This window comes from Rana temporaria, chromosome 9, assembly GCF_905171775.1.
Source record: "Rana temporaria chromosome 9, aRanTem1.1, whole genome shotgun sequence".
In the NCBI taxonomy this organism is placed as follows: domain Eukaryota; kingdom Metazoa; phylum Chordata; class Amphibia; order Anura; family Ranidae; genus Rana; species Rana temporaria.
The window spans coordinates 4,306,986-4,332,674 of NC_053497.1; the positions used below are offsets into that span (position 1 = coordinate 4,306,986).

At 49.6% G+C, this 25,689-nt stretch overlaps 1 protein-coding gene across 1 annotated transcript; it reads right to left on the reverse strand.

The window, feature by feature from the left end:
* LOC120913031 (putative testis-specific Y-encoded-like protein 3) lies at window positions 1-25,582 on the reverse strand. Its single transcript, XM_040322704.1, has 8 exons — window positions 25,393-25,582; window positions 24,499-25,283; window positions 12,560-12,637; window positions 8,811-8,922; window positions 3,366-3,514; window positions 1,628-1,713; window positions 1,399-1,547; window positions 1-519 (listed from the first exon to the last, which is right to left on the reverse strand). The coding sequence occupies exons 2-8, from the start codon at window positions 25,213-25,215 to the stop codon at window positions 341-343; spliced, it is 1,470 nt and encodes a 489-aa protein (XP_040178638.1). The 5' UTR covers window positions 25,216-25,283; window positions 25,393-25,582; the 3' UTR covers window positions 1-340.
* Window positions 25,583-25,689: the final 107 nt, after the last annotated feature.

The following is a 25,689-nucleotide window of genomic DNA, read 5'->3' on the forward strand; positions in this document are numbered from 1 at the left end:
AAAGAAAAACATTTTTAATTAAAAACTGAAGGTTGGCAAGTCTGGCTCCGGTGGGCCTAGGGCTGCAGTGCAAATGCTATGGGGAGCCTGCGGTGGGTAAAGAATCGGGGACTCGCTTCCCACTCTATGATCTAGAAAAGATTGGGCTTTTCCCTGACTGGGTGCGCTGGAAGCCCCTCACATTTCTATATTCCTAGGACAGTTGCACTCGCTGTGTTTCCAGAACACCTTACACTCTCTCTCTCTCTCTCTCTCCCTGCAGTGCAACTCGCCTTCTAGTTGGGGTGGTGCGGCTTTCCCCTGCACCTCCTAATATCCGCTAGATGCCGTCATCTTCCTCCTACTCAGAGTCTCCTCCTTCTTCTGATGACGACTCCTCCTCTGCAGAATCATCTGCATCCACCACAATGTTCTCTTCTTCCATGGTGGACTCCACCAAGTCTCCAGGTACTGACTCCTCCTCCGCTTCCTCCGCTTCCTCCTCGTCGTCCTCTTCCTCCTCCTCCTCATTATCGGTACCTAAAAGAAAAAAAAAATTGGACAGAGATCAAAGATGGTATTAAAGGGGTTGTAAAGGTTTGTTCTTTGATTTCCTAAATAGGTTCCTTTAACCACTTAAGGACCGCCGTGCAACCATAGACGTCGACAGAATGGCACGGCTGGGCACAAGGGCGTACAGGAACATCCCCTTTCAGAACCCAGCCGTGTGTTGCGAGCGCGGTCTGAAGCTCCGTGACCCGCGGTCACGATCGATCGCCGCCGGTGTCCCGCGATCGGGTCACAGGAGCTGAAGAACAGGGGAGAGGTAAGTGGAGAGAGAGGGGGGGGGGAAGAGAGAGAGAGAGAGAGAGAGAGAGAGAGAGAGAGAGGGGGGGGGAGAGAGAGAGAGAGAGAGAGAGAGAGAGAGACGGGGGGGGGGGGGGGAGGAGAGAGAGAGAGAGAGAGAGAGAGAGAGAGAGGGGAGGGGGAGAGAGAGAGGGGGGGAGGAGAGAGAGAGAGAGAGAGAGAGAGAGGGGGGGAGGAGAGAGAGAGAGAGAGAGAGAGAGAGAGAGAGAGAGAGAGAGAGAGGGGGGGGGGGAGAGAGAGAGAGAGAGAGAGAGAGAGAGAGAGAGAGAGAGAGAGAGAGAGAGAGAGAGAGAGAGAGAGAGAGAGAGATGATTCTACACAGACAGCCTGCACTGTAACTGTACTGCAAGTAAAGCTACAGTGCCCCTAGCAGCCTTTGGGAGGAGCCCCTAGCAGCCTTTGGGAGGAGCCCCTAGCAGCCTTTGGGAGGAGCCCCTAGCAGCCTTTGGGAGGAGCCCCTAGCAACCTATGGAGGAGCCCTAGCAACCTTTGGAGGAGCCCTAGGGGGTTCCAGAGAACGGCCGCTGTAAACAAAACATTTGTCAAATTTACCTTCTGCTTGCTTTTCGGTATTGTCAGAAATTTCATGCACTTCATTTTCATCTTCATCATCTCCCTCATCTTCCTCCCCTTCTTCATCATCGTCGTCTTCATCGTCGTCGTCCACTATGACCACACAGTCATCGGTGTTGTCGGGGTCGCTGTTAAAAAACACACAGGACCGTTACTTCCAGGACAAAACGCGCAGGCGGAAAAAGGACAACGCAATCAACTCACTGACCTGTCCTCGGCTGCATGGTCATCACTTTCTCCTTCCCCCATTAGGTAATATTGCAAAGGATTTGGCCAGAGGTCTTCTTTGATGATCTGCAGAAAGGTCACGTATAGGAGACAATAGCAGCACACTCACATGAATAGGCGCATCTCTAACATTCTACCCGGTGCTGTAACAACTTTAATACCGGGCACTTTCACCCCCTTCCTGCCCAGGCCAATTTACAGCGCTGCCATACTTTGAATGACAATTAAGTGGTCATGCAAACCTTTACCCATCTGAAATGGTATTTAATCGTTGCTGTTTATTTTTTGCTAAACAAATTACTGAAAAATTACCGAAAATTTTGAAGAAAACCCAAAACAAACCTTTTCCTTTGTCTCTGTTATAAAATGTTGTAAATAGGTAGGTCCTCTTTCTTCTGCACTAATGGGCCCTCACTGATGGGCCTGCACCGATGGCCGGGCGATGGGGCTGCGACCATGGCCGGGCGATGGGGGCTGCGACGATGGCCGGGCGATGGGGCCGCGCCGATGGGAGACCGGGCCGCGCCGATGGGAGACCGCGCCGATGGGAGACGATGGGGGGGCCGCGCCGATGGGAGACGATGGGGCTGCGCCGATGGGCGGCAATGGGGCTGCACCGATGATCAGTGCCCTGATCATCATTGTAAGTGTGCCTAGTACCAGAAACAACGGTTATCAGCTTTCCTTCCCTCAGACAGTAACCAATAACCAGCATTTGTTTACATGTGATCAGTTGTGCTTGGACACAGCTAATCACACAGTAAAGGGCCGCTGTGATTTGCATCGATTACCTTGATCTGTGATCAGCGATCACAGAGCGCACCCTGAGGCTGTGTGCGGGGAGGGGCAGGGTTCCGGCAGGACGTCCTCCCAGAATTGGACGACTGCGTTATATCCGAATGACGGCAAGAGGGTAAAACGCAGATCTTTGTTTACCTGTGGAACGTCTTGGATCCCAGGCTGACTCCACAGCCCTGTCTAACTCAAAACATGCAACCTGTAGAATTTTTTAAACGTCGCCTATGAAGATTTTTAAGGGTAAAAGTTTGACGCCATTCCACGAGCGTGCCCAATTTTGAAGCGCGACATGTTAGGTATCATTTTACTCGGCGTAACATTATCTTTCACAATATAAAAAAAAAAAAAATTGTGCTAACTTTACCGTTGTCTTATTTTTTTTATTAAAAAAAAGTGCGCTTGTAAGACCGCTGTGCAAATACGGTGTGACAAAAAGTATTGCAATGACCGCCATTTTATTCTCTAGGGTGTTAGAAAAAAATAAATACAATATATATATATATATATATATATATATATATATATATATATATATATATATATATATATATATATATATATATATATATATATATATATAATGTTTGGGGGTTTTAAGTAATTTTCTAGCAAAAAAAATTTTTTTAATCTTGTAAATACCAAATCTGAAAAACAGGCAAGGTCCTTAAGTGGTTAAAAGAGATGCCAGGGCGGGTGTAAAAAAGATAAATAAATTCAATCTGAGCATTCAAAATAAAATTCAGCATCTGGACTGATTGGACAATATTGATAAAGAGCCTGAACTGAACGCACCCTTTCTGCTACACGCTACCCTGACAAATCATTACAGAAATCAGACTATCCCGGGTCCCTTAGCAAAAAACACAGTAAAGTTATGGCTATAAATATACTAAAAATACATACAAGACTACGAAACTCACCGTGGCTATACGGTCAGCTGCCGGGAAGTTGTGATCGGTGAACCAGCTGAAAAAACTTGGTGTGGAGTTGGCAGATTTGCCCTGGTTGTACGATTCTGGGTTTTGTCTCCGCCACCATCGAATGGGAGTGGAGTGGGAGGTGAGGCGCCCTAAATAAAAAAATTCAAAAAAAAAAGATTAAAAAACAACATATACACAAGGAGGAATTATGTTAACATTACTGTATTTATCGGCGTATACCGCGCACTTTTCGTGGGTGCGCGACATACGGCGATCCCCGCTGTCTCTGAGCCGCTAGCCTAGAGCCGAGCCGAGTGTACTGCGCACTCGGCTAGGCTCGGCTCCGCCGGCAGCCACGCGAGAGGAGCCGAGACAAGCCGAACACACAGGAAATCCGGCTCCTCTCGGCTCGCGCCAAATCCAAAAACGAACACGCTGAATGGAGGCCGCAGACGGACACCTCCAAAGCCACAGACGGACACCTGGATGGAGGCCGCAGGCGGACACCTCCAAAGCCGCAGACGGACACGCTGGACGGAAACGGACACCTGGATGGAGGCCGCAGACGGACACCTCCAAAGCCGCAGTCGGACACGCTGGACGGAGACGGACACCTGGATGGAGGCCGCAGACGGACACCTCCAAAGCCGCAGTCGGACACGCTGGACGGAGACGGACACCTGGATGGAGGCCGCAGACGGACACCTCCAAAGCCGCAGTCGGACACGCTGGACGGAGACGGACACCTTGATGGAGGCCGCAGACGGACATGCTGGACGGAGACGGACACCTGGATGGAGGCCGCAGATGGACACCTCCAAAGCCGCAGACAGACCCCACGCAAGGAAGCCGCAGACGGACACCCACAAGGCTGGACGGACCCCGCGCAAGGCCGCAGACGGACGCCGGACAAGGCCGACGATGGACGCAGGGCAAAAGTTTTCTTTTTTACCTTTCTAAGCTTGGGGTGCGCGTTATACGCCGGCGCGCGGTATACACCGATAAATACAGTAAAACCGATATATGTAAATGTCAAGAAAGCACCTTGGACATAGTGATGCAATGGCACGCTGCTCCTTGGGACACTACTCCTTAGGACCCCAAGCAATACCGGTGGTCCTGCTACTGTGCTATACACTGTTCTCCCTGCTGGAGAGAAAGCTGTACCTGAGGACCTGCAGAGGAAGGATCTCCCTGCTTTTGTGTCAGTCAGTTGGGAGTTTTTTCCCCTTGTTCACACAAAGCGTAGGATAGCGTGCTCCCGTGTTCACCCGCACAGGTGTCCTGCGCATCCCGTCCCATCGAGGTCAATGGACACGGCCGCTGCTCCCAATAGGACATCTGTGTGGGTGAGGATCCCCGAACAAAAACCGTAAGAGTTTACATCATCAGGACTGCCTGCGTGGTGATGCACGGAACACCTCTGCACGGGCATACTCTATACTACGCTCCGAGTGAACGAGGCCTTATAAATAACACTGCTTACATCAACAAAGGTGGTCCTCTTAAAACATGGCCACCTCCACACGGAGACATCGTGCAGAAAAAGGCATGAGAAGTCAGTAATGAAGAAAAAAAGATCAGCTGCAGGGAGACTACAAGCAATATTGGTGGTCTTACTACTGTGCTGCTCACTGTTCTCCATGCTGGAGAGGAAGCTGTATCCCAGGAACTGCAGTGCAAGGATCTCCCTGTTTTTGTGTCATTAATTTTTTTCGGATCTGTGCTTCCTCCACATCTATCCTTACCCCACCAGTTATGGGAAGAGGGGCAGCTCTATAATTAAGAGGCTAAGGACTGCTCCTCTATAAAACATAGCCGCCTACACAGAGAGATATAGTGCAGAACAAGGTATGGTAAGTCAGTAATGGGGAAATCATCATCTGCAGGAGACCACAGGCAATACTTGTGGGTGGCCCTACTACTGTGCTGCTCTCTGTTTTCCTTGATGGAGAGGAAGCTGTACCTGAAGACCTGCAGTGCAAGAATTTCCCTGCTTTTGTATTATTTATTCTTTGGATCTGTGAGACATGCTGGTAGGTTAATTTTCTTCTGCATAAAAATTGTCCCTAGTATATGAATGCGAGTTATGGACCTTAGATGGTAAGCTCCTTGAGGGTAGGGACTGATGTGAATGTACATTGTATATGTAAAGCGCTGTGTAAATTGACAGCACTGTATAAGTACCATAATAATAATCTGTGCCTCCTCCACCTCAATTCTTACCCCACCAGTCATGGGAAGGGGGCAGTTCTAACATAAGAAGGCAAAGCCCTACTCAACAAACATGGCTGCCTAGACACATTGCAGAATAAGACACCAATTCATAGGGAAAAGATCAGCTGCAAGGAGACCACAAGCAATATCGGTGGTCCTACTACTGTGCTGCTCTCCTTGCTGGAGAGGAAGCTGTACCTGAGGGCCTGCAGTGCAAGGATCTCCCTTCTTCTACATTATCCATTCTGTGGATCAGTGCTGCTCCCTGTTCTCCGTGCTGGAGAGCAAGCTGTACCTGAAGACCTGCAGTGCAAGGATCTCCCTGCTTTTGTATTATTTATTCTTTGGATCCTCCACATCTATCCTTACCCCACCAGTCATTAGATTACCATTCATGGGGAGGGGTACAGATCTAACATTAGGAGGCAAAGCACTTCTCCTCTACAAACATAGTTGCCTCCACACAGAGACAGTTATGGGTGAACTTATGTCTTTTTTCAACCTATGTAACGTCCACAAGGCATGGTAAGGCAGTAATGGTCAAAAGATCAGCTGCAGGGAGACCACAAGCAATACTGGTGGTCCTACTACTGTGCTACTCACTGTGCTCCCCTGTTGTAGAGGAAGCTGTACCTGAGGACCTACAGCGCAAGGATCTGCCTGTTTTTGTGTCATTCATTCTTCGGATCTGTGCTTTCACCACCTCAATCCGTACCCCACCACTCACGGGAAGGAGACAGCTCTATCAATAGGAGGTAAAGCCCTGCTCCTTAGCAAACATGGCCACCTCCACACAGAGAGATAGTGCAGAACAAGGTATGAGAAGTGGGGAAAAGATCAGCTGCAAGGAGACTACAAGCAATATCGGTGGTCCTACTACTAGGTGGCTCTCCTTGCTGGAGAGGAAGCTGTACCTGAGGGCCTGAAATGCAAGGATCTCCCTGCTTCTACATTATCCATTCTGTGGATCAGTGCTGCTCCCTGTTCTCCGTGCTGGAGAAAAAGCTGTACCTGAGGGCCTAAAATGCAAGGATCTCCCTGCTTCTACATTATCCATTCTGTGGATCAGTGCTGCTCCCTGTTCTCCGTGCTGGAGAGGAAGCTGTACCTGAGGGCCTGCAGTGCAAGGATTTCCCTGAATTTGTGTTATTTATTCTTTGGATCTGTGCTTCCTCCACCTCTATCCATACCCCACCAGTCATTAGATCGCCAGTAATCAGAAGGGGTGCAGCTCTAACATTAGGTGGCAACGCACTGCTCCTCTACAAACATGGTTGCCTCCACACAGAGACAAAGTGCAGAACAAGGCATGGTAAGTTGGTAATGGCCAAAAGATCAGCTGCAGGGAGACCACAAGCAATACTGGTGGTCCAGCTACTGTGCTACTCAATGTTCTCCTTGCTGGAGAGGAAGCTGTAACAGCAGTGCAAGGATCTCCATGCTATCCTTACCCCACCATTCATGGGAAAGGGGGCAACTCTAACATTAGGAGGCAAAGCCTCACTCCTCAACAAAAATGGCTGCCTCTACACAGAGTGCAGAATAAGGCATGATAAGTTAGTAATGGGGGGGAAACATCATCTGAAGGAGACCACAAGAAATAACGGTGGTCCTGCTACCGTGCTATACACTGTTCTTCCTGTTGGAGAGGAAGCTGTACCTGAGGACCTGCAGCGGAAGGATCTCCCTGCTTTTGTGTCAGTCATTCTTTGGATCTTTTCCTTTCTCCACCTCAATCCTTACCCCACCAGTCATGGGAAGGGGAAGGGGGCAGTTCTAACATTAGGAGGCAAAACCCTACTCCTCAACAAACATGGCCACCTCCACAGAAACACATTGCAGAATAAGACACTAAGTCATAAGCAAAAGATAAGCTGCAGGGAGACCACAAGCAATACTGGCGGTCCTACTACTGTGCTACTCACTGTTCTCCTTGCTGGAGAGGAAGCTGTACCTGAGGACCTGCACTGCAAGGATCCCCCTGCTTTTGTCATTCATTCCTTGGATCTGTGCTTCCTCCACATCTATCCTTACCCCACCAGTCATCAGTTCACCAGTAATGAGAAGGGGGGCAGCTCTACTATTAGGAGGCAAAGACATGCTCCTCAGCAAACATGGCCACCGCCACACAGAGACACGGTGCAGAACAAGGCATGGTAAGTCAGTAATGGGGAAAAGATCAGCTGTAGGTAACCACAGGCAATACTGGTGATACCGGTAACTTGTCATTTGCGCTCTCTCATCCCTTTTCTTGGGCAAACCTTCCAACTAGAGGTGCACCGAATATAATTGTATGTTAAAACACCACCCCCACCTCCTGCCACCATCACCTCCTGCCCCCACCACCCCCTGCCAGCTCTTGCCGCCATCACCTCCTGCTCTCGCCACCACCTCCTGCACCCACCACCCCCTGCCAAAATCGGCTCTTGCCACCATCACCTCACCCACCTCCTGCCACCATTACTTTCATCCACCATCACCTCATGCCCCCACCACCTGCCACCATCAGCTTCTTTATTACCTTAAAGCTGGGCTGTGCTGGACGTGGCTGGGCTGTGTGCTGTGCTCTGCTGGACTGTCACCGCTCCATCCTCTGCCTATGGCGAGTGCACTGCACGAGCCAACGAGTGTCCCTGCCAAAGTGTCCCTCCTAACTCGATCGCCTGTTCAAAAATGGCGCCAGGTGGCGCCATTACGTATCTGCTTATGCGCCGCCGGGCCGAGCGGATACAAGCTTTCCCGAGCCCGAAGCCGGCCTCGGGAAAGCTCGTATCCGCTCTGCGCATAAGCAGATACGTAATGGCGCCACCCGCCGCCATTTTTGAATAGTCGATGGAGTCAGGAGAACTCAGGAGGCAGGGACACTCGTTGGCTCGTGCAGAGGACTGAGCCGTGACAGCCCAGCGACAATTTTTTTTTTACGGGCACCCATATCGGCAATTTTAAAGCCGTTTCGGCATGTCGCCAAAACAGCTGTTTTCGGCCGGTATGTATCGACCACCGATATATCGGTGCATCCCTACTTCCAACGTTTAGTTCCTCTTTAATACCTATCTTAAATCTACATTCGTTAGATTATCACATCACCCTAAATATACAGAAATATTCATAACAGCTGCAAAGCAAACATTTGGAGGTGCAAAGCAGAAGTGAAAGACAACAAAATATGAAATCACATGCTCCGAAAGTCAGCAACCGACGTCAAAGAACGCAGACGCGGAAACTCACCGGAGGGGCCAAACTGGAACTCTTTGATGATCACGTCGTTCTTGAAATAAGGGTTGGAGTTGAAATAGAATTTGATTTTACAACTTGCCTTCAGGTGTGTGATGTCCTCCACCTATGGTAAACAGAAAGAGGTTTAGCAGGTCTGACGCTGAAAATGATGGCCCAGCCGAGCGAAACAGAACGAAGAAGAAGAAGCATCTGGTGACAAGGGGCCGATTTATTAAAACTGGAGTCTATTAGACCCCAGATCTCTCCTCTGCCCTCAAAAGCATTTGATCCAACGGAGACCGGTTGGATCAGATGCTTTACAAGTCAGGAATTGCTTGTAACCAATCGAAACCGTAAGGGCCCTTTCACACTGGTGCATTTTTGCCGCGTTTTCGCGGTAAAAATAGCACTATTAAAATGCTCCCCATGCCCCTCTCCATTGAAATTAATTAGAAAACGCGGTAAAATCGCGGTGTTTTACCACGATTTTTTTTTTTAACATTAAAAGGTTTTACCACGATTTTAACGCTCCGTTTTTACCACGTTTTTTTATTCATTTCAATGGAGGGGGCATGGGGAGCGTTTTATGGGCGTTTTAATAGCGCTATTTTTATCGCAAAAACGCAGCAAAAACGCGGGAAAAACGCACCAGTGTGAAAGGACCCTTAGCGAAAAAAATATTTGTGCACCCGGACAGACAGACAGGGACCCCCTTCCAAACCCTGTAGGCGTGATCAGGCAGCCGTACAGCCGTTCTTGATCTCTTCTACAGTAAAGCCCCTTCGCCGGCCACAGATTATAAGTATTGATTATGGACATTTAGGCCCGGATTCTCGTACGAGTTACGCCGGCGTATCTCCAGATACGCCGTCGTATCTCTGAGTCCGAGCCGTCGTATCTATGCGTCCGATTCTTAGAATCAGTTACGCATAGATTTGTATTAGATCCGACCGGCGTAAGTCTCTTACGCCGTCGTATCTTAACTGCATATTTACGCTGGCCGCTAGGGGCGTGTACGCTGATTTACGCCTAGAAATATGTAAATCAGCTAGATACGCAAATTCACGAACATACACCCGGCCGACGCAGTACAGATACGCCGTTTACGTTAGGCTTTTTTTTAGGCCAGCGTCTAATTTTTCACGTTTTACGACGGTTGAGTAAGTCGTTCGCGAATAGGGCTGGGCGTCATTTACGTTCACGTCGAAAGCATTGGTTTCTTGCGGGTTAATTTGGAGCATGCGCACTGGGATACTTTCATGGACTGCGCATGCGCCATTCGTAAAAAAGCGTCATTTACGTGGGGTCACAGTAAATTTACATAACACACGCCCACATCTACCACATTTGAATTAGGCGGGCTTACGCCGGCCTATTTACACTACGCCGCCGCAACTTTGGTTTGAGAATACGGCACTTGCCTGTCAAAGTTGCGGAGGCGTAACGTAAATAGGAAACGTTACGCCCGCACAAAGATACACGCTTCTACGTGAATCCGGGCCTTAATCACTTCACGCTCTTAGGACATACCTGTACGCTCTCAGGTTGAAGTGGTTTATCCCCATCGTGCCAACCATACGCACATTTGCGGCCTCGGCTTTAGGGGGTTATACCGGGATGAGGGATCATCCTGGTACCGTTTTTTTTTTTTTAGAGCGTGCGGATTGCTTTCCAGGGATAACAACCGATGCAGCTAAAAGCCGCTTGGCCGTTATCCCGGAGGGGGGCACATCGACCCCCCTCCCGCCGCTCTTACCGGGCCTCCCGTCCCACCGGGAGACCCGATCTGCGATCCGCCCACCTAGAGACAGACTGGCACGAAGATGGAAATGGCCTCGTTCCAGTCTCCTGTATGCAAACACGGAAGAGACGTCACAACGTAACTTCCAGTTTACTGGGCTGCCAATGGCGCCGGTTTAAAAAAAATACAGTATTCAGAATCGCCGTTTTTGGTGATCTGAATACTTTGAAGTGCAAAGGGGGGGATTTGTGGTATTTTAGACCCCTGATCTCTCCATAAAGAGTACCTGTCACCACCCATTACTGTCACAAGGGATGTTTACATTTCTTGTGACAGCAATAAAAAGGGATCAAATCAGCAATAAAAGTGATCAAATCATTTGTGTCACCTGTATGTGCCACCTAGCAGTGCACAACAGTGCCGCCTTCCAGTGCCACCCATCAGTGCCGCCCATAAGTGTCACCTGCCAGCACCCATCAGTGGTACCTATCAGTAACACCCATCAGTACCGCCTCATCTGTGCCCATTAGTGCCGCCTCATCTGTGCCCATCAGTGCAGCCCACATCAGCGCATATCAATAAAGAAGAAAAATTACCTGTTTGCAAAATTTTATAACAAACTAGGAAACATACCGTATTTATCGGCATATACCGCGCACTTTTGTGCCCTGAAAATCAGGGCAAAATCGTGGGTGCGCGATATACGCCGATACCCGCGCCGAGTTTGAACCACTGCGCCAGCATATACCGAGCGCAGTACACTCGGGCAGGCTGGGCTCCTCTCGCGGTCACGTCCTGGACGTACAGGACGTGACCGCGAGAGGAGTCGAGCCTGCCCGACTATACCCAAGTGTACTGCGCTCGGTATATGCCGGCGCAGTGGTTCAAACTCAGCGCGGGAAGCGGGGATCGAGCGGGGAGGACGCCACGATGGCCGCAGAAGGACGCCGGACCCAACGAGGCCGCCGCGCAAGACACCAAAACTGTAAGTACTAAAATGTTTTTTTTTACAGGAATGAGGGTCCACATTAGGGGTGCGTGCTATACGCCGGAGCGCGCAATACCCCGATAAATACGGTAATTAATTTTCTTTCAACGCTTTCCATGTTTTTTTGGTTTCTTTAGCAAAAAATAAAACCCCAGAGGTGATTAAATACCACCAAAAGAAAGCTCTATTTTTGTGCAAAAAAAAAATGATAAAAATGTAATTTGGGTACAGCGTTGTAAGCCCGCGCAATGTGTCATTCAAAGTGCGTTAGCGCTGAAAATTGTTCTGGGCAGGAGGGGGGTTTAAGTGCCCAGAAGGAAGTGGTTAATAATAATATTATTATTATTCTGATAAAATGCAAAATGTAAAATTTATAGCGTTTACAAAATAGGGGATAGTTTTATTGCATTTTTATTCATTTTTTTTTTTTACTACTAATGTCGGCGATCAGCGATTTTTTTCATGACTGCGACATTACGGCGGACACATCGGACGATTTTGACACATTTTTGGGACCATTGTCATTTTCACAGCGAAAAATGCATTGATTACTGTGAAAATGACAGTTGCAGTTTGGGAGTTAACCACAGGGGGCGCTGATGGGGTTATGTGTGACCTCATCTGTGTTTCTAACTGTAGGGGGGCGGGGCTGTAGGTGTGACGTCATTGATTGTGGTTCCCTTCATAATGACGGCGCTACAGTGAAGAACGGAGAAGGTGTGTTTACACACAGCTCTCCCCGTTCTTCAGCTCCGGGGACCGATCGCGGGACTCCAGCGGCGATCGGGTCCCGCGGTCACTGAGCTTCGGACCGGGTCTCGGGAGCGCGCCCGCGACTGGGCACTTAGAGAGGACGTACCTGTACGTACATGTGCCCAGCCGCGCCATTCTGCCGACATATATCTGCAGGAGGCGGTCCTTAAGTGGTTAAAGGGTTACAGCTAAACTATTTTCTTCTTTACCTCTGGTTATCAGTAAACTTTCACATCTGAAGGTCAATAAATAGCATCTTATCCTATAGAGGACACTCACCTGTAGGTTGTTCATGTAACTCAGTGTGTCCTCATCCCGATCATTTATCATGGCGGACAGCTGAGGATGATTGAGGAACTGAAGCGCGTTGTTAAGGAGCATCAACGCCGTTTGTGTTCATATTATACAGTTTATCAATATACTATACAGTGCCTTAAAAAAGTATTCATACCCCGTGAAATTCCCCCCATTTTCTCATGTTACAACCAAAAACGTAAATGTATTTTATTGGGATTTTATGTGAGAGACACAAAGTGTCACATAATTGTGAAGTGGAAGGAAAATGATACAAATAAATATGTGAAAAGTGTGGGGGGGAGGGGCATTTGTATGGCGCCCCCCGGAGTCCATACTTTGTAGAACCCCCTTTCTCTACAAGTCTTTTTGGGGGTGTCTCTACCAGCTTTGCACATCTAGAGAGGAACATTTCTCCCCATTCTTCTTCTCTGTAAAATATCTCAAGCTCTGTCAGATTGGATGGAGAGCGTCTGTGATCAGCAATTTTCAAGTCTCGCCACAGATTCTCAATGGGATTTAGGTCTGGACTGTGACTGGGCCATTCTAACACATGGATAGGCTTTGATCTAAACCATTCCATTGTAGCTCTGGCTGTACTTTAGGGTCGTTGTCCTGCTGGAAGGTGAACCTCCGCCCCGGTCTCAAGTCTTTTGCAGACTCTAACAGGTTTTCTTCTAAGATTGTCCTGTATTTGTCTCCATCCATCTTCCCATCAACTCTGACCAGCTTCCCTGTCCCTGCTGAAGAAAAGCATCCCCACCACATGATGCCGCCACCATTAGTTTCACGGTGGGGATGGTGTGTTCAGGGGGATGTGCAGTGTTAGTTTTATCCCCCTTTTAGGCCTAAAAGTTGAATTTTGGTGTCATGTGACCAGAGCACCTTCTTCCACATGTTTGCTGCGTCCCCTCCCCCACATGGCTTCTCACAAACTGCAAACAGGACTTCTTATGTCTCTTTCTCCAATGTCTTTCTTCTTGTCACTCTTCCATAAAGGGCAGATTTGTGGAGAGACCACTAATAGTTGTCCTGTGGACAGATTCTCCCCCCTGAGCTGTGCAGCTCCTCCAGAGTTACCATGGGCCTCTTGGCTGCTTCTCTGATGAATGCTCTCCTTGCCCGGCCCGGTCAGTTTAGGTGGACGGCCATGTCTTGGTAGGTTTGCAGTTGTGCCATACTCTTTCCATTTTCAGATGATGGATTGAACAGAAGCTCCGTGAGATCTTCAAAGCTTGGGAGATTTTTTTTTATAACCTGACCCTGCTTTATACTTCTCCACAACTTCATCCCCGACCTGTCTGGTGTGTTCCTCGGCCTTCATGATGCCGTTTGTTCACTAAGGTTCTCTAACAAACCTCTGAGGGCTTCACAGAACAGCTGCATCTATACTGAGATTACATGACACACAGGCGGACTCTATTTACTAATTAGGTGACTTCTGAAGGCGATTGGTTCCACTAGATTTTAGTTAGGGGTATCAGAGTAAAGGGGGCGCCATACAAATGCCCCTCCCCCCCACACTTTTCACACATTTGTATCATTTTCCTTTCACTTCACAATTATGTGACACTTTGTGTTGGTCTATCACATAAAATCCCAATAAAATACATTTACGTTTTTGGTTGCAACATTGGCTACTTTGTTAGGTTGGTTGATAACTACAGCAGGAGCAACATACACAGGACAAGACAGGGACTGACCCCAAATAATAACAGATCTCCTGCTTTCACCATTGGCCATCTGTCATCACCCACTTAGTCTATTCCATTCCTCAATGGCACTGCTCCCATTTCTTACCCATTCACATGTATCTTAGCTATGAAAAAAATAAATATGAAAGTTACTGCAAATTGTATGCAAGTTCACTATTCGTTTTACATACATACCACTTTTCGGTCAAAAATAAAAACAAAATTGTTAGCAGGTAAAAGGAGTTTTACGAGAAGAATGTCCCTTACATTGGTGATCAGTGAGAAGAATGTTCCTTACATTGGAGATCAGTGAGAAGAATGTTCCTTACATTGGTGATCAGTGAGAAGAATGTCCCTTACATTGGTGATCAGTGGGAAGAATGTTCCTTACATTGGTGATCAGTGGGAAGAATGTCCCTTACATTGGTGATCAGTGGGAAGAATGTCCCTTACATTGGTGATCAGTGGGAAGAATGTTCCTTACATTGGTGATCAGTGAGAAGAATGTTCCTTACATTGGTGATCAGTGAGAAGAATGTCCCTTACATTGGTGATCAGTGGGAAGAATGTTCCTTACATTGGTGATCAGTGGGAAGAATGTCCCTTACATTGGTGATCAGTGAGAAGAATGTCCCTTACATTGGTGATCAGTGGGAAGAATGTTCCTTACATTGGTGATCAGTGGGAAGAATGTCCCTTACATTGGTGATCAGTGAGAAGAATGTCCCTTACATTGGTGATCAGTGAGAAGAATGTCCCTTACATTGGTGATCAGTGAGAAGAATGTCCCTTACATTGGTGATCAGTGAGAAGAATGTCCCTTACATTGGTGATCAGTGGGAAGAATGTCCCTTACATTGGTGATCAGTGGGAAGAATGTTCCTTACATTGGTGATCAGTGAGAAGAATGTCCCTTACATTGGTGATCAGTGAGAAGAATGTCCCTTACATTGGTGATCAGTGAGAAGAATGTCCCTTACATTGGTGATCAGTGGGAAGAATGTTCCTTACATTGGTGATCAGTGAGAAGAATGTTCCTTACATTGGTGATCAGTGAGAAGAATGTCCCTTACATTGGTGATCAGTGGGAAGAATGTTCCTTACATTGGTGATCAGTGGGAAGAATGTCCCTTACATTGGTGATCAGTGAGAAGAATGTCCCTTACATTGGTGATCAGTGGGAAGAATGTTCCTTACATTGGTGATCAGTGGGAAGAATGTCCCTTACATTGGTGATCAGTGAGAAGAATGTCCCTTACATTGGTGATCAGTGAGAAGAATGTCCCTTACATTGGTGATCAGTGAGAAGAATGTCCCTTACATTGGTGATCAGTGAGAAGAATGTCCCTTACATTGGTGATCAGTGGGAAGAATGTCCCTTACATTGGTGATCAGTGGGAAGAATGTTCCTTACATTGGTGATCAGTGAGAAGAATGTCCCTTACATTGGTGATCAGTGAGAAGAATGTCCCTTACATTGGTGATCAGTGAGAAGAATGTCCCTTACATTGGTGATCAGTGAGAAGAATGTCCCTTACATTGGTGATCAGTGGGAAGAATGTCCCTTACATTGGTGATCAGTGGGAAGAATGTTCCTTACATTGGTGATCAGTGGGAAGAATGTTCCTTACATTGGTGATCAGTGAGAAGAATGTCCCTTACATTGGTGATCAGTGGGAAGAATGTTCCTTACATTGGTGATCAGTGGGAAGAATGTTCCCTACATTGGTGATCAGTGAGAAGAATGTTCCTTACATTGGTGATCAGTGAGAAGAATGTCCCTTACATTGGGGATCAGTGAAAAGAATGTCCCTTACATTGGTGATCAGTGGGAAGAATGTTCCTTACATTGGTGATCAGTGAGAAGAATGTCCCTTACATTGGTGATCAGTGGGAAGAATGTTCCTTACATTGGTGATCAGTGAGAAGAATGTCCCTTACATTGGTGATCAGTGGGAAGAATGTCCCTTACATTGGTGATCAGTGAGAAGAATGTCCCTTACATTGGTGATCAGTGGGAAGAATGTTCCTTACATTGGTGATCAGTGGGAAGAATGTTCCTTACATTGGTGATCAGTGAGAAGAATGTCCCTTACATTGGTGATCAGTGGGAAGAATTTCCCTTACATTGGTGATCAGTGGGAAGAATTTCCCTTACATTGGTGATCAGTGGGAAGAATGTCCCTTACATTGGTGATCAGTGAGAAGAATGTCCCTTACATTGGTGATCAGTGAGAAGAATGTTCCTTACATTGGTGATCAGTGAGAAGAATGTCCCTTACATTGGTGATCAGTGAGAAGAATGTTCCTTACATTGGTGATCAGTGGGAAGAATGTCCCTTACATTGGTGATCAGTGAGAAGAATGTCCCTTACATTGGTGATCAGTGAGAAGAATGTCCCTTATATTGGTGATCAGTGAGAAGAATGTTCCTTACTGGTCTCTCCCAGTGAAAGATTTCAAAGCAGACTGGTGGGTTCAAGATGTGCAGTTCAAGCTCTTCTGAAGCAGAAAGAAAAACGGGCAACGTCGAGGAGTGTAGACACAGGTACCACCATCTACTGTCTGGAGAAGTCTGACAGAAACCAGTGGGACCCAGGCACACCCATCTACTGTCCGAAGAGGTCTGGTGGAAACCAGTAGGACCCAGGTCGGAGTGGTTGGGTAACATCGAGGACGTAGACGCAGTGGTCGAGTAACATTAAAGCGGAGGTTCACCCATAGCGAACACTTTTTAGCCTTAGATTCCTGCTTGTTTTGTCTAGGGGAATTGGCTATTTGTTTTAAAATATGTGCAGTACTTACCCAATTACGAGATGCATCCTCTCCGTCGCTTCCGGGTATGGGCTGCGGGAATGGGCGTTCCTTCTTGATTGACAGTCTTCCGAGAGGCTTCCGACGGTCGCGTCCATCGCGTCGCGATTTTCCGAAAGAAGCCGAACGTCGGTGCGCAGGCGCAGTATAGAGCCGCACCGACGTTCGGCTTCTTTCGGCTACTAGTGACGCGATGGATGCGACCGTCGGAAGCCTCTCGGAAGACTGTCAATCAAGAAGGAACGCCCGCTCCCGAAGACCCATACCCGGAAGCGACGGAGAAGATGCATCTCGAAAACGGGTAAGTACGGATCATATTTTAAAACAAATAGCCGATTCCCCTAGACTGAACGAGCAGGAATCTAAGGGGAAAATAGAAAAAAAAAAACGAATTGGGTGAACTCCCGCTTTAAGGAGCATAGACACAGTGGCCGGGCAATGTAGAGTACGGAGCGCAGACGCAGTGGTCGGGCAACGTTGAGGAATGTAGACGCAGTGATCGGTCAATGTTGAGGAGCATAGACGCAGTGATCGGTCAATGTTGAGGAGCATAGACGCAGTGATCAGCCAGAGAAACTTAATCCAGCAGATGAAAGATACATCATGCTCACTTCCCTTCCACATCGGAACATGTCCTGCAGTGCCTTCATCACAGAACAGGTGGAAACCAGTGGGACCCAGGTCAACCCATCTACTGTCCAGAGAAATCTGGTGGAAAGCAATGGGACCCAGGTCCACCCATCTTCTGTGAGGAGAAATCTGGTGGAAACCAGTGAGACCCAGGTCCACCCATCTACTGTGAAGAGAAGTCTGGTGGAAACCAGTGGGACCCAGGTCCACCCATCTACTGTGAAGAGAAGTCTGGTGAAAACCAGTGGGACCCAGGTCCACCCATCTACTGTGAAGAGAAGTCTGGTGGAAACCAGTGGGACCCAGGTCCACCCATCTACTGTGAGAAGTCTGGTGGAAACCAGTGGGATCTAGCTCCACCCATCTACTGTGAGGAGAAGTCTGGTGGAAACCAGTGGGATCTAGAGTTGGAGATTTTGGTCAGGATCAATAGTGTCCTCAATGCTGAGAAATACATGCAGATAATTACCTATCATGCCATACCATCAGGGAGGCATGCGATTGGTCCCAAATTTATTCTGCAGCAGGACAACCACCCCAAACATACAGCCAACAGCATTAAGAACCATCTTCAGTGTAAAGAAGAACAAGGAGTCCTGGAAGTGATGATTTGGCCCCCACAGAGCCCTGATCTCACCATCGTGGAATCTAACTGGGATGACATGAAGAGATAGAAGGATTGGAGGCAGCAAACATCCACAGAAGATCTGAGGTTAGTTCTCCAAGATCTACAGAGAACAACCTACCTCCCAAGTTCCTTCACCAACTGTAGAAGGCGGCACCCCAAATATCGATTGGATTTCTCTTCTGTTCATTGATTAAAAAATAAACTAACATTTTGATTTTCTGAAAATATTCTTCATTCAAGACTTTTGCACAGTAGTGTACATACTGTACTTATTTCAGGTCAGGTCAATTAGCGAAGCCAGTGGATTAGCGTACCAGTCAGGCCATTAAAGCGGATGTGCCATGGGAAAAAAATATTAAAAGCCAGCAGATACAAATACTGCAGCTGCTGACTTTTAATATTAGGACACTTACCTGTCCAGGAGTCCAGCGCTGATCGCAGCAGAGGAGGAGCGATCGCTCGTCTCTCTGCTGCTCCCCCCGCCATCCACGCTGAGGGAACCAGGAAGTGAAGCGCTGCGGCTTCACTGCTCGGTTCCCTACGGCGCATGCGCGAGTCGCGCCCGCCGATTGGCTCCCGCTGTGTGCTGGGAGCCGAGTGTTCCCAGCACACAACGGGGGGGGGGGGGGGGGGGGTGACGGGATGTGACGGAATGCCCGTCTTTTGCCCGTGAATGCCGTCCGGAAGTGGGTGCAAATACCTGTCTTTAGACAGGTTTCTGCACCCCCCTGAAAGGTGTCAAATGTGACACCGGAGGGGGGGAGGGTTCCGATCAGCGGGACTCCACTTTAGGGTGGAGAACCGCTTTAAGCGACTCCCTTGATCCAGCAGTTGTGTCAATTTCAGGTTGAGCTATTGAGCTGAGTAAACAGGCTATACAACGGTGGTAAAGTGAATGCATGAGCCTACAGCTGTACAATGCTGGCTGGAAATGTGCATTCCTATAAAACTCATTATAATGAAAAGGATTTCTTTACAGCCCCACCCAGAAAATAGAAAAAATGACATTTAAAAAACGGATTGTCCATCAATGACCCGACTCCTCCGCCCCGATTACAAACTCCTCTTCATAACCCAGTGCAATGGACCAAAACCCTCTAATTTCCTTCACTGAGGACCAGACTTTTTCCCCTCTCTTCTATTTTCTTGGGAAACGATGGGACACTATTCCCCCCCACTGACACCAGTGATGGGACACTATTCCTCCCACTGACACCAATGATGGGACACTATTCCTCCCACTGATACCAATGATGGGGCACTATTCCTCCTACTGATACCAATGATGGGGCACTATTCCTCCCACTAACACCAATGATGGGACACTATTCCTCCCACTGATACCAATGATGGGACACTATTCCTCCCACTGACACCAATGATGGGACACTATTCCTTCCACTGATACCAATGATGGGACACCATTCCTCCCACTGACACCAGTGATGGGGCACTATTCCTCCCACTGACACCAATGATGGGGCACTATTCCTCCCACTGATACCAATGATGGGACACCATTCCTCCCACTGACACCAGTGATGGGGCACTATTCCTCCCACTGACACCAATGATGGGGCACTATTCCTCCCACTGACACCAATGATGGGACACTATTCCTCCCACTGACACCAATGATGGGACACTATTCCTCCCACTGACACCAATGATGGGGCACTATTCCTCCCACTGACACCAATGATGGGACACTATTCCTCCCACTGACACCAATGATGGGGCACTATTCCTCCCACTGACACCAATGATGGGGCACTATCCCTCCCACTGATACCAATGATGGGACACTATTCCTCCCACTGACACCAATGATGGGACACTATTCCTCCCACTGACACCAATGATGGGACACTATTCCTTCCACTGATACCAATGATGGGCCACTATTCATCCCACTGATACCAATGATGGGACACTATTCCTCCCACTGACACCAATGATGGGGCACTATTCCTCCCACTGACACCAATGATGGGGCACTATTCCTCCCACTGATACCAATGATGGGACACTATTCCTCCCACTGACACCAATGATGGGACACTATTCCTTCCACTGATACCAATGATGGGCCACTATTCATCCCACTGATACCAATGATGGGACACTATTCCTCCCACTGACACCAATGATGGGGCACTATTCCTCCCACTGACACCAATGATGGGGCACTATTCCTCCCACTGATACCAATGATGGGACACTATTCCTCCCACTGACACCAATGATGGGACACCATTCCTCCCACTGACACCAATGATGGGACACCATTCCTCCCACTGGTACCAATGATGGGGATCCCTGTTCTTGGGTAACGGACCCCTCTCCGCTCTCCAGTTCCCCTGGCTTTGGAGCTTACGAGAAGCTCCTGACCACTGGAAGTGGCGCCTCCACCAATAGGAGGTGCCCACATTTAACAGGCAGTAATTCGGACACCCGAAGAAGGACCCCAGGAAGTAAATATAAGAGAGAGATAAACATGTGATCGTGGCTTCAGGTAAAATGGAATTTTTTTTTTCACATTTTCCCAATCTAAAAAGTGGGGAAAATATATTCAACCCAGATCTCAGACAGGCACGCCCCCAGAGCTCAGCCAGGCACGCCCCGGCCCCAGAGCTCAGCCACGCACGCCCCCCGGCCCCAGAGCTCAGACACGCCCCCAGAGCTCAGCCAGGCACGCCCCGGCCCCAGAGCTCAGCCAGGCACGCCCCGGCCCCAGAGCTCAGCCAGGCACGCCCCCGGCCCCAGAGCTCAGCCAGGCACGCCCCCGGCCCCAGAGCTCAGCCAGGCACGCCCCGGCCCCAGAGCTCAGCCAGGCACGCCCCGGCCCCAGAGCTCAGCCAGGCACGCCCCCCGGCCCCAGAGCTCAGACACGCCCCCCAGAGCTCAGACAGGCACGCCCCCCGGCCCCAGAGCTCAGACACGCCCCCAGAGCTCAGACAGGCACGCCCCCAGAGCTCAGACAGGCACGCCCCCAGAGCTCAGACAGGCACGCCCCCAGAGCTCAGACAGGCACGCCCCCAGAGCTCAGACAGGCACGCCCCGGCCCCAGAGCTCAGCCACGCACGCCCTGGCCCCAGAGCTCAGCCACGCACGCCCGGCTACAACACTCTGTAAAAAAAAACATTCTGTTTAAACAGAACAATAAAATATAACCCCTGGGATGAGCGGTCACATCCACAGAGCTATGTCATCATGTCAGCCTGTCATTGATTTGTACCGGCTCCTGGCTGCAGCTGTACAGATTTCACTCCCATTCCAGAAACACATGCATACCAGCACTGGATCAGCGGTCACACTTGTACAGCTGCAGCCTGTCATTGTACGAGCTTCTGGCTGCAGCTGCACAGATGCGACTGCCCAGAGGTTACATACATTGAAGGATGGATAAGCGATAACATCTATAGACCCACAGAATGCATTAGCCTGTCATTGATCTGTACAGATGTAACTTCCCATTCCAGAGGTTACATGTGTACATGGATGAGCAGTCACATCCAAACAGCCGTGGCAACTGTCAGCCTGTCATTGATCTGTGCAGATGTTACCTGCATACAGGGATAAATAAGCATTCACATCCATAGGACAGCCTGTCATTGATTTGTACAGGCTCCTTGCTGCAGATCTTACTGCCCATTCCAGAGGGACTGGCTCAGCGGTCACACTTGTACAGCTGCAGCATGTCACCGATTTTGTACAGGCTTCTGGCTGCAGCCACACCGATGTGACTGCTCGTCTCAGAGGTTACCTGCATACAGGGGTGGATGAGCGGTTACATCTATAGAGCTACAGCATGCGTCAGCCTGTCATTGATCTGTACAGATGTGAATGTTCGTCCCAGAGGTTACACACATACAGCGATGGATGAGCACTCACACCAGTACAACCACAGCCCCTATCAGCCTGTCATTGAACTGTACAGATGCGACCGTTCATCCCAGAGGTTACCTGCATTGAGGGATGGATGAGCGGTCACATATATAGAGCCACAGCATGAGTCAGCCTGTCGTTGATCTGTACAGATGTGACTGTCCCAGAGGATCCATCCCTGTATGCAGGTAACCTCTGGGATGCAGGATCATATCTGTACAGATCATTGACAGGCTGATGGGGCCGTGGCTGTATGTGTCAGCCTGTCATTGATCTGTACAGATGTGACTGTCTCCGAAGTTGCATGCATACAGGGATAGATGAGCGGTCACGTCCATAAAGGTGCGGCCCTCATCAGCCTGTCATTGATCAGTACAGATGAGACTGTTCGTCCCAGAGGTTACCTGCATACAGGGATGGGTAAGCGGTTACATCTATAGAGCCACAACATATGTCAGCCTGTCATTGATCTGTACAGACGTGACTGTTCCAGAGGTTACCTGCATACAGGGATGGAAGAGCAGTTACATCTATAGAGCCACAACATATGTCAGCCTGTCATTGATCTGTACAGACGTGACTGTTTCAGAGGTTACCTGCATACAGGGATGCATCCATGAAGGGTCATATCTGTACAGATCATCGACAGGCTAATGGGGCCACAGCTGTACTGGTGTGACTGCTAATCTATAGAGCCACAGCATGTGTCAGCCTGTCATTGATCTGTACAGATGAGACTGTTCGTCCCAGAGGTTACCTGCATACAGGGATGGGTAAGCGGTTACATCTATAGAGCTACAACATATGTCAGCCTGTCATTGATTTGTACAGATGTGACTGTCCCAGAGGTTACCTGCATACAGGGATGGGTAAGCGGTTACATCTATAGAGCTACAACATATGTCAGCCTGTCATTGATTTGTACAGATGTGACTGTCCCAGAGGTTACCTGCATACAGGGATGCATCCATCCCTGTACACAGGTAACTTCTGAGATGAAGGGTCATATCTGTACAGATCATCGACAGGCTAATGGGGCCACAGCTGTACTGGTGTGACTGCTCATCTATAGAGCCACAGCATGTGTCAGCCTGTCATTGATCTGTACAGATGTGACTGTCTCCGAAGTTGCATGCATACAGGGATGGATAAGCGGTCACGTCCATAAAGGTGTAGCCCCATCAGCCTGTCATTGATCAGTACAGATGAGACTGTTCATCCCAGAGGTTACCTGCATACAGAGATGGATGAACGGTCACATCTATAGAGCTACAACATATGTCAGCCGGTCATTGATCTGTACAGACGTGACTGTTTCAGAGGTTACCTGCATACAGGGATGAATGGTCACATCTATAGAGCTACAACATATATCAGCCTGTCATTGATCTGTACAGATATGACAGTTCATCCCAGAGGTTACCTGCATACAGGGATGGATAAACAGTCACATACATAGAGCCGCAGCATGTGTCAGCCTGTCATTGATCTGTACAGATGTGAATTGAACATTCAATGTATACAGGGATGGATGAGCACTCACACCAGTACAGCCATGCCCCCCCCCCCATCAGCCTGTCATTGATCTGTACAGATATGACCGATCTCAGAGGTCACCTGCAAACAGGGATGGGTAACTGGTTACATCTATAGAGCCACAACATATGTCAGCCTGTCATTGATCTGTACAGATGAGACTTTCCCAGAGGTTACCTGCATACAGAGACGGATAAGCAGTCACATCCATAGAGTCGCGGCCCCATCAGCCTGTCATTGATCTGTACAGATATGACCGTTCGTCCCATTGGTTACCTGCATTCAGAGACACATAAGCAGGCACACCAGTACAGTTGCGGCCCCATCAGCCTGTCATTGATCTGTACAGATATGACCGTTCGTCCCATTGGTTACCTGCATACAGAGACGGATTAGCGGTCACACCAGTACACCTGCTGCCCCTATCAGCCCGTCATTGATCTGTACAGATATGACTGTTCGTCCCATTGGTTACCTGCATTCAGAGACACATAAGCGGGCACACCAGTACAGCTGCGGCCCCTATCAGCCCGTCATTGATCTGTACAGATATGACCGTTCTTCCCATTGGTTACCTGCATACAGAGACAGATAAGCGGTCACACCAGTACAGCTGCGGCCCCTATCAGCCCGTCATTGATCTGTACAGGCCCCTGTGACACCCAGGCGGGGTAGGGGGGATGTGTGCCCCCCAGAGGTATAAATCGCCCCCCCCGACAGACGTATTAGGATACAGCGGTGACCCAGAATCCAGGGATGGCCCGTATGATGGAATTGCGTTTCTGGATGTGCGGCTTCCTTAGCTGCCCGTAGCGTCTCTTGAGCTGCAGCAGCGCCCGGTCGGCCCGCTCGTTGACGGCCCTCAGCTCCTCCTGCACAGTCTCCAGGGCCCGCAGGGAGCGGTCGTTGCTGGACGGCTGGGTCCCGACGCTGACGATGCAGCACTCGTCGCCCTCGCTACAAGAGTTCCGCTCCCCGGAATCGGAGGAGAGGGGCGAGAGCACGGCCGGCTCCTCCGTCCCCTTCCCGTCCCGGTTCTTCTGCCCGTTCCTGCGGTACGGCTCCACCGGTTCCTTCTTGTCGGCCGCTTTCCGCAGAGACGGGTTCTTCTCGGCGGTCTCCCCGCCTTCGGGGACGTGCGGCATCCCCCGGGCGCTCTCGCCCGTGTCGCCCCTCTCCGGGGTGCAGACGGGGAGCCCGCCGTTGGGCTCCTCGGGGGCCCTTTCCGGGTTTTTCTTCTTCTTTTTCTTCTTCTCCTCGGGGGGCGCCGGGTCGCCGGCGTCTCGCCAGTTGGTCATTTCGCACAACGCCTGGGCGGCCTGCGCCTCCTGGCTGGCCGCCGTGTCCAGGGCGCCCTCTTTTCTGCCTTTCTCCTCCGTCTCCTTCTCCGCCACCCGAGGCTGCTTGGCCGGGGGAGCGGAGCACTCCTCCTTGTTGTCGGGGCAACTCATGGCGTAGAAAAACGCGGGTTCAGGGCAGGCGTGGGCGGTCAGCGGCGCTCCGTTGCATGGTCCGGCATCTGTATGAAAAAAAAAAGGGGTGACAAAAAAAAAAACAACATTAGACCCAATTTCACCTCATAACACCCCCCCAGACACCCCCTACCCCCCCCAGGACCACTTACTCACCCCACAGGGGGCCACCCCCAAAAAAAACTTGTCACCCCCTCCTCCTCCGCCCGAAGAAGTGACGTCAGGGACAACCCTCCTTCTCAGCGCCGAGCACGTGACTAAAAAACCGGACGTCACCGACTACAGCCCGGGCCGCATCTCCCGCCCGATACGAACCGAGGTCACGTGAGCTGGCCGCTTCCTCCTCCCCCACCCCCCCCTTGACAGGCGCGCGACGCGCCCGTCCATCGACGCGCCTCAGCCAATGGCAGGGAGGCCAGTTTGACGTGAGACCCGCCCCGAAGCTAGCGGCGG

Coding starts and splice junctions, on each gene's coding strand:
- LOC120913031 (XM_040322704.1), bottom strand. CDS start 25,215: ATGAGTTGCCCCGACAACAAGGAGGAGTGCTCCGCTCCCCCGGCCAAG. Junction 12,638..24,498: donor CTGGATTCTGGGTCACCGCT/GTATCCTAATAC, acceptor AACGCGCTTCAG/TTCCTCAATCATCCTCAGCT. Junction 520..1,398: donor TACCGAAAAGCAAGCAGAAG/GTAAATTTGACA, acceptor TTTTTCTTTTAG/GTACCGATAATGAGGAGGAG.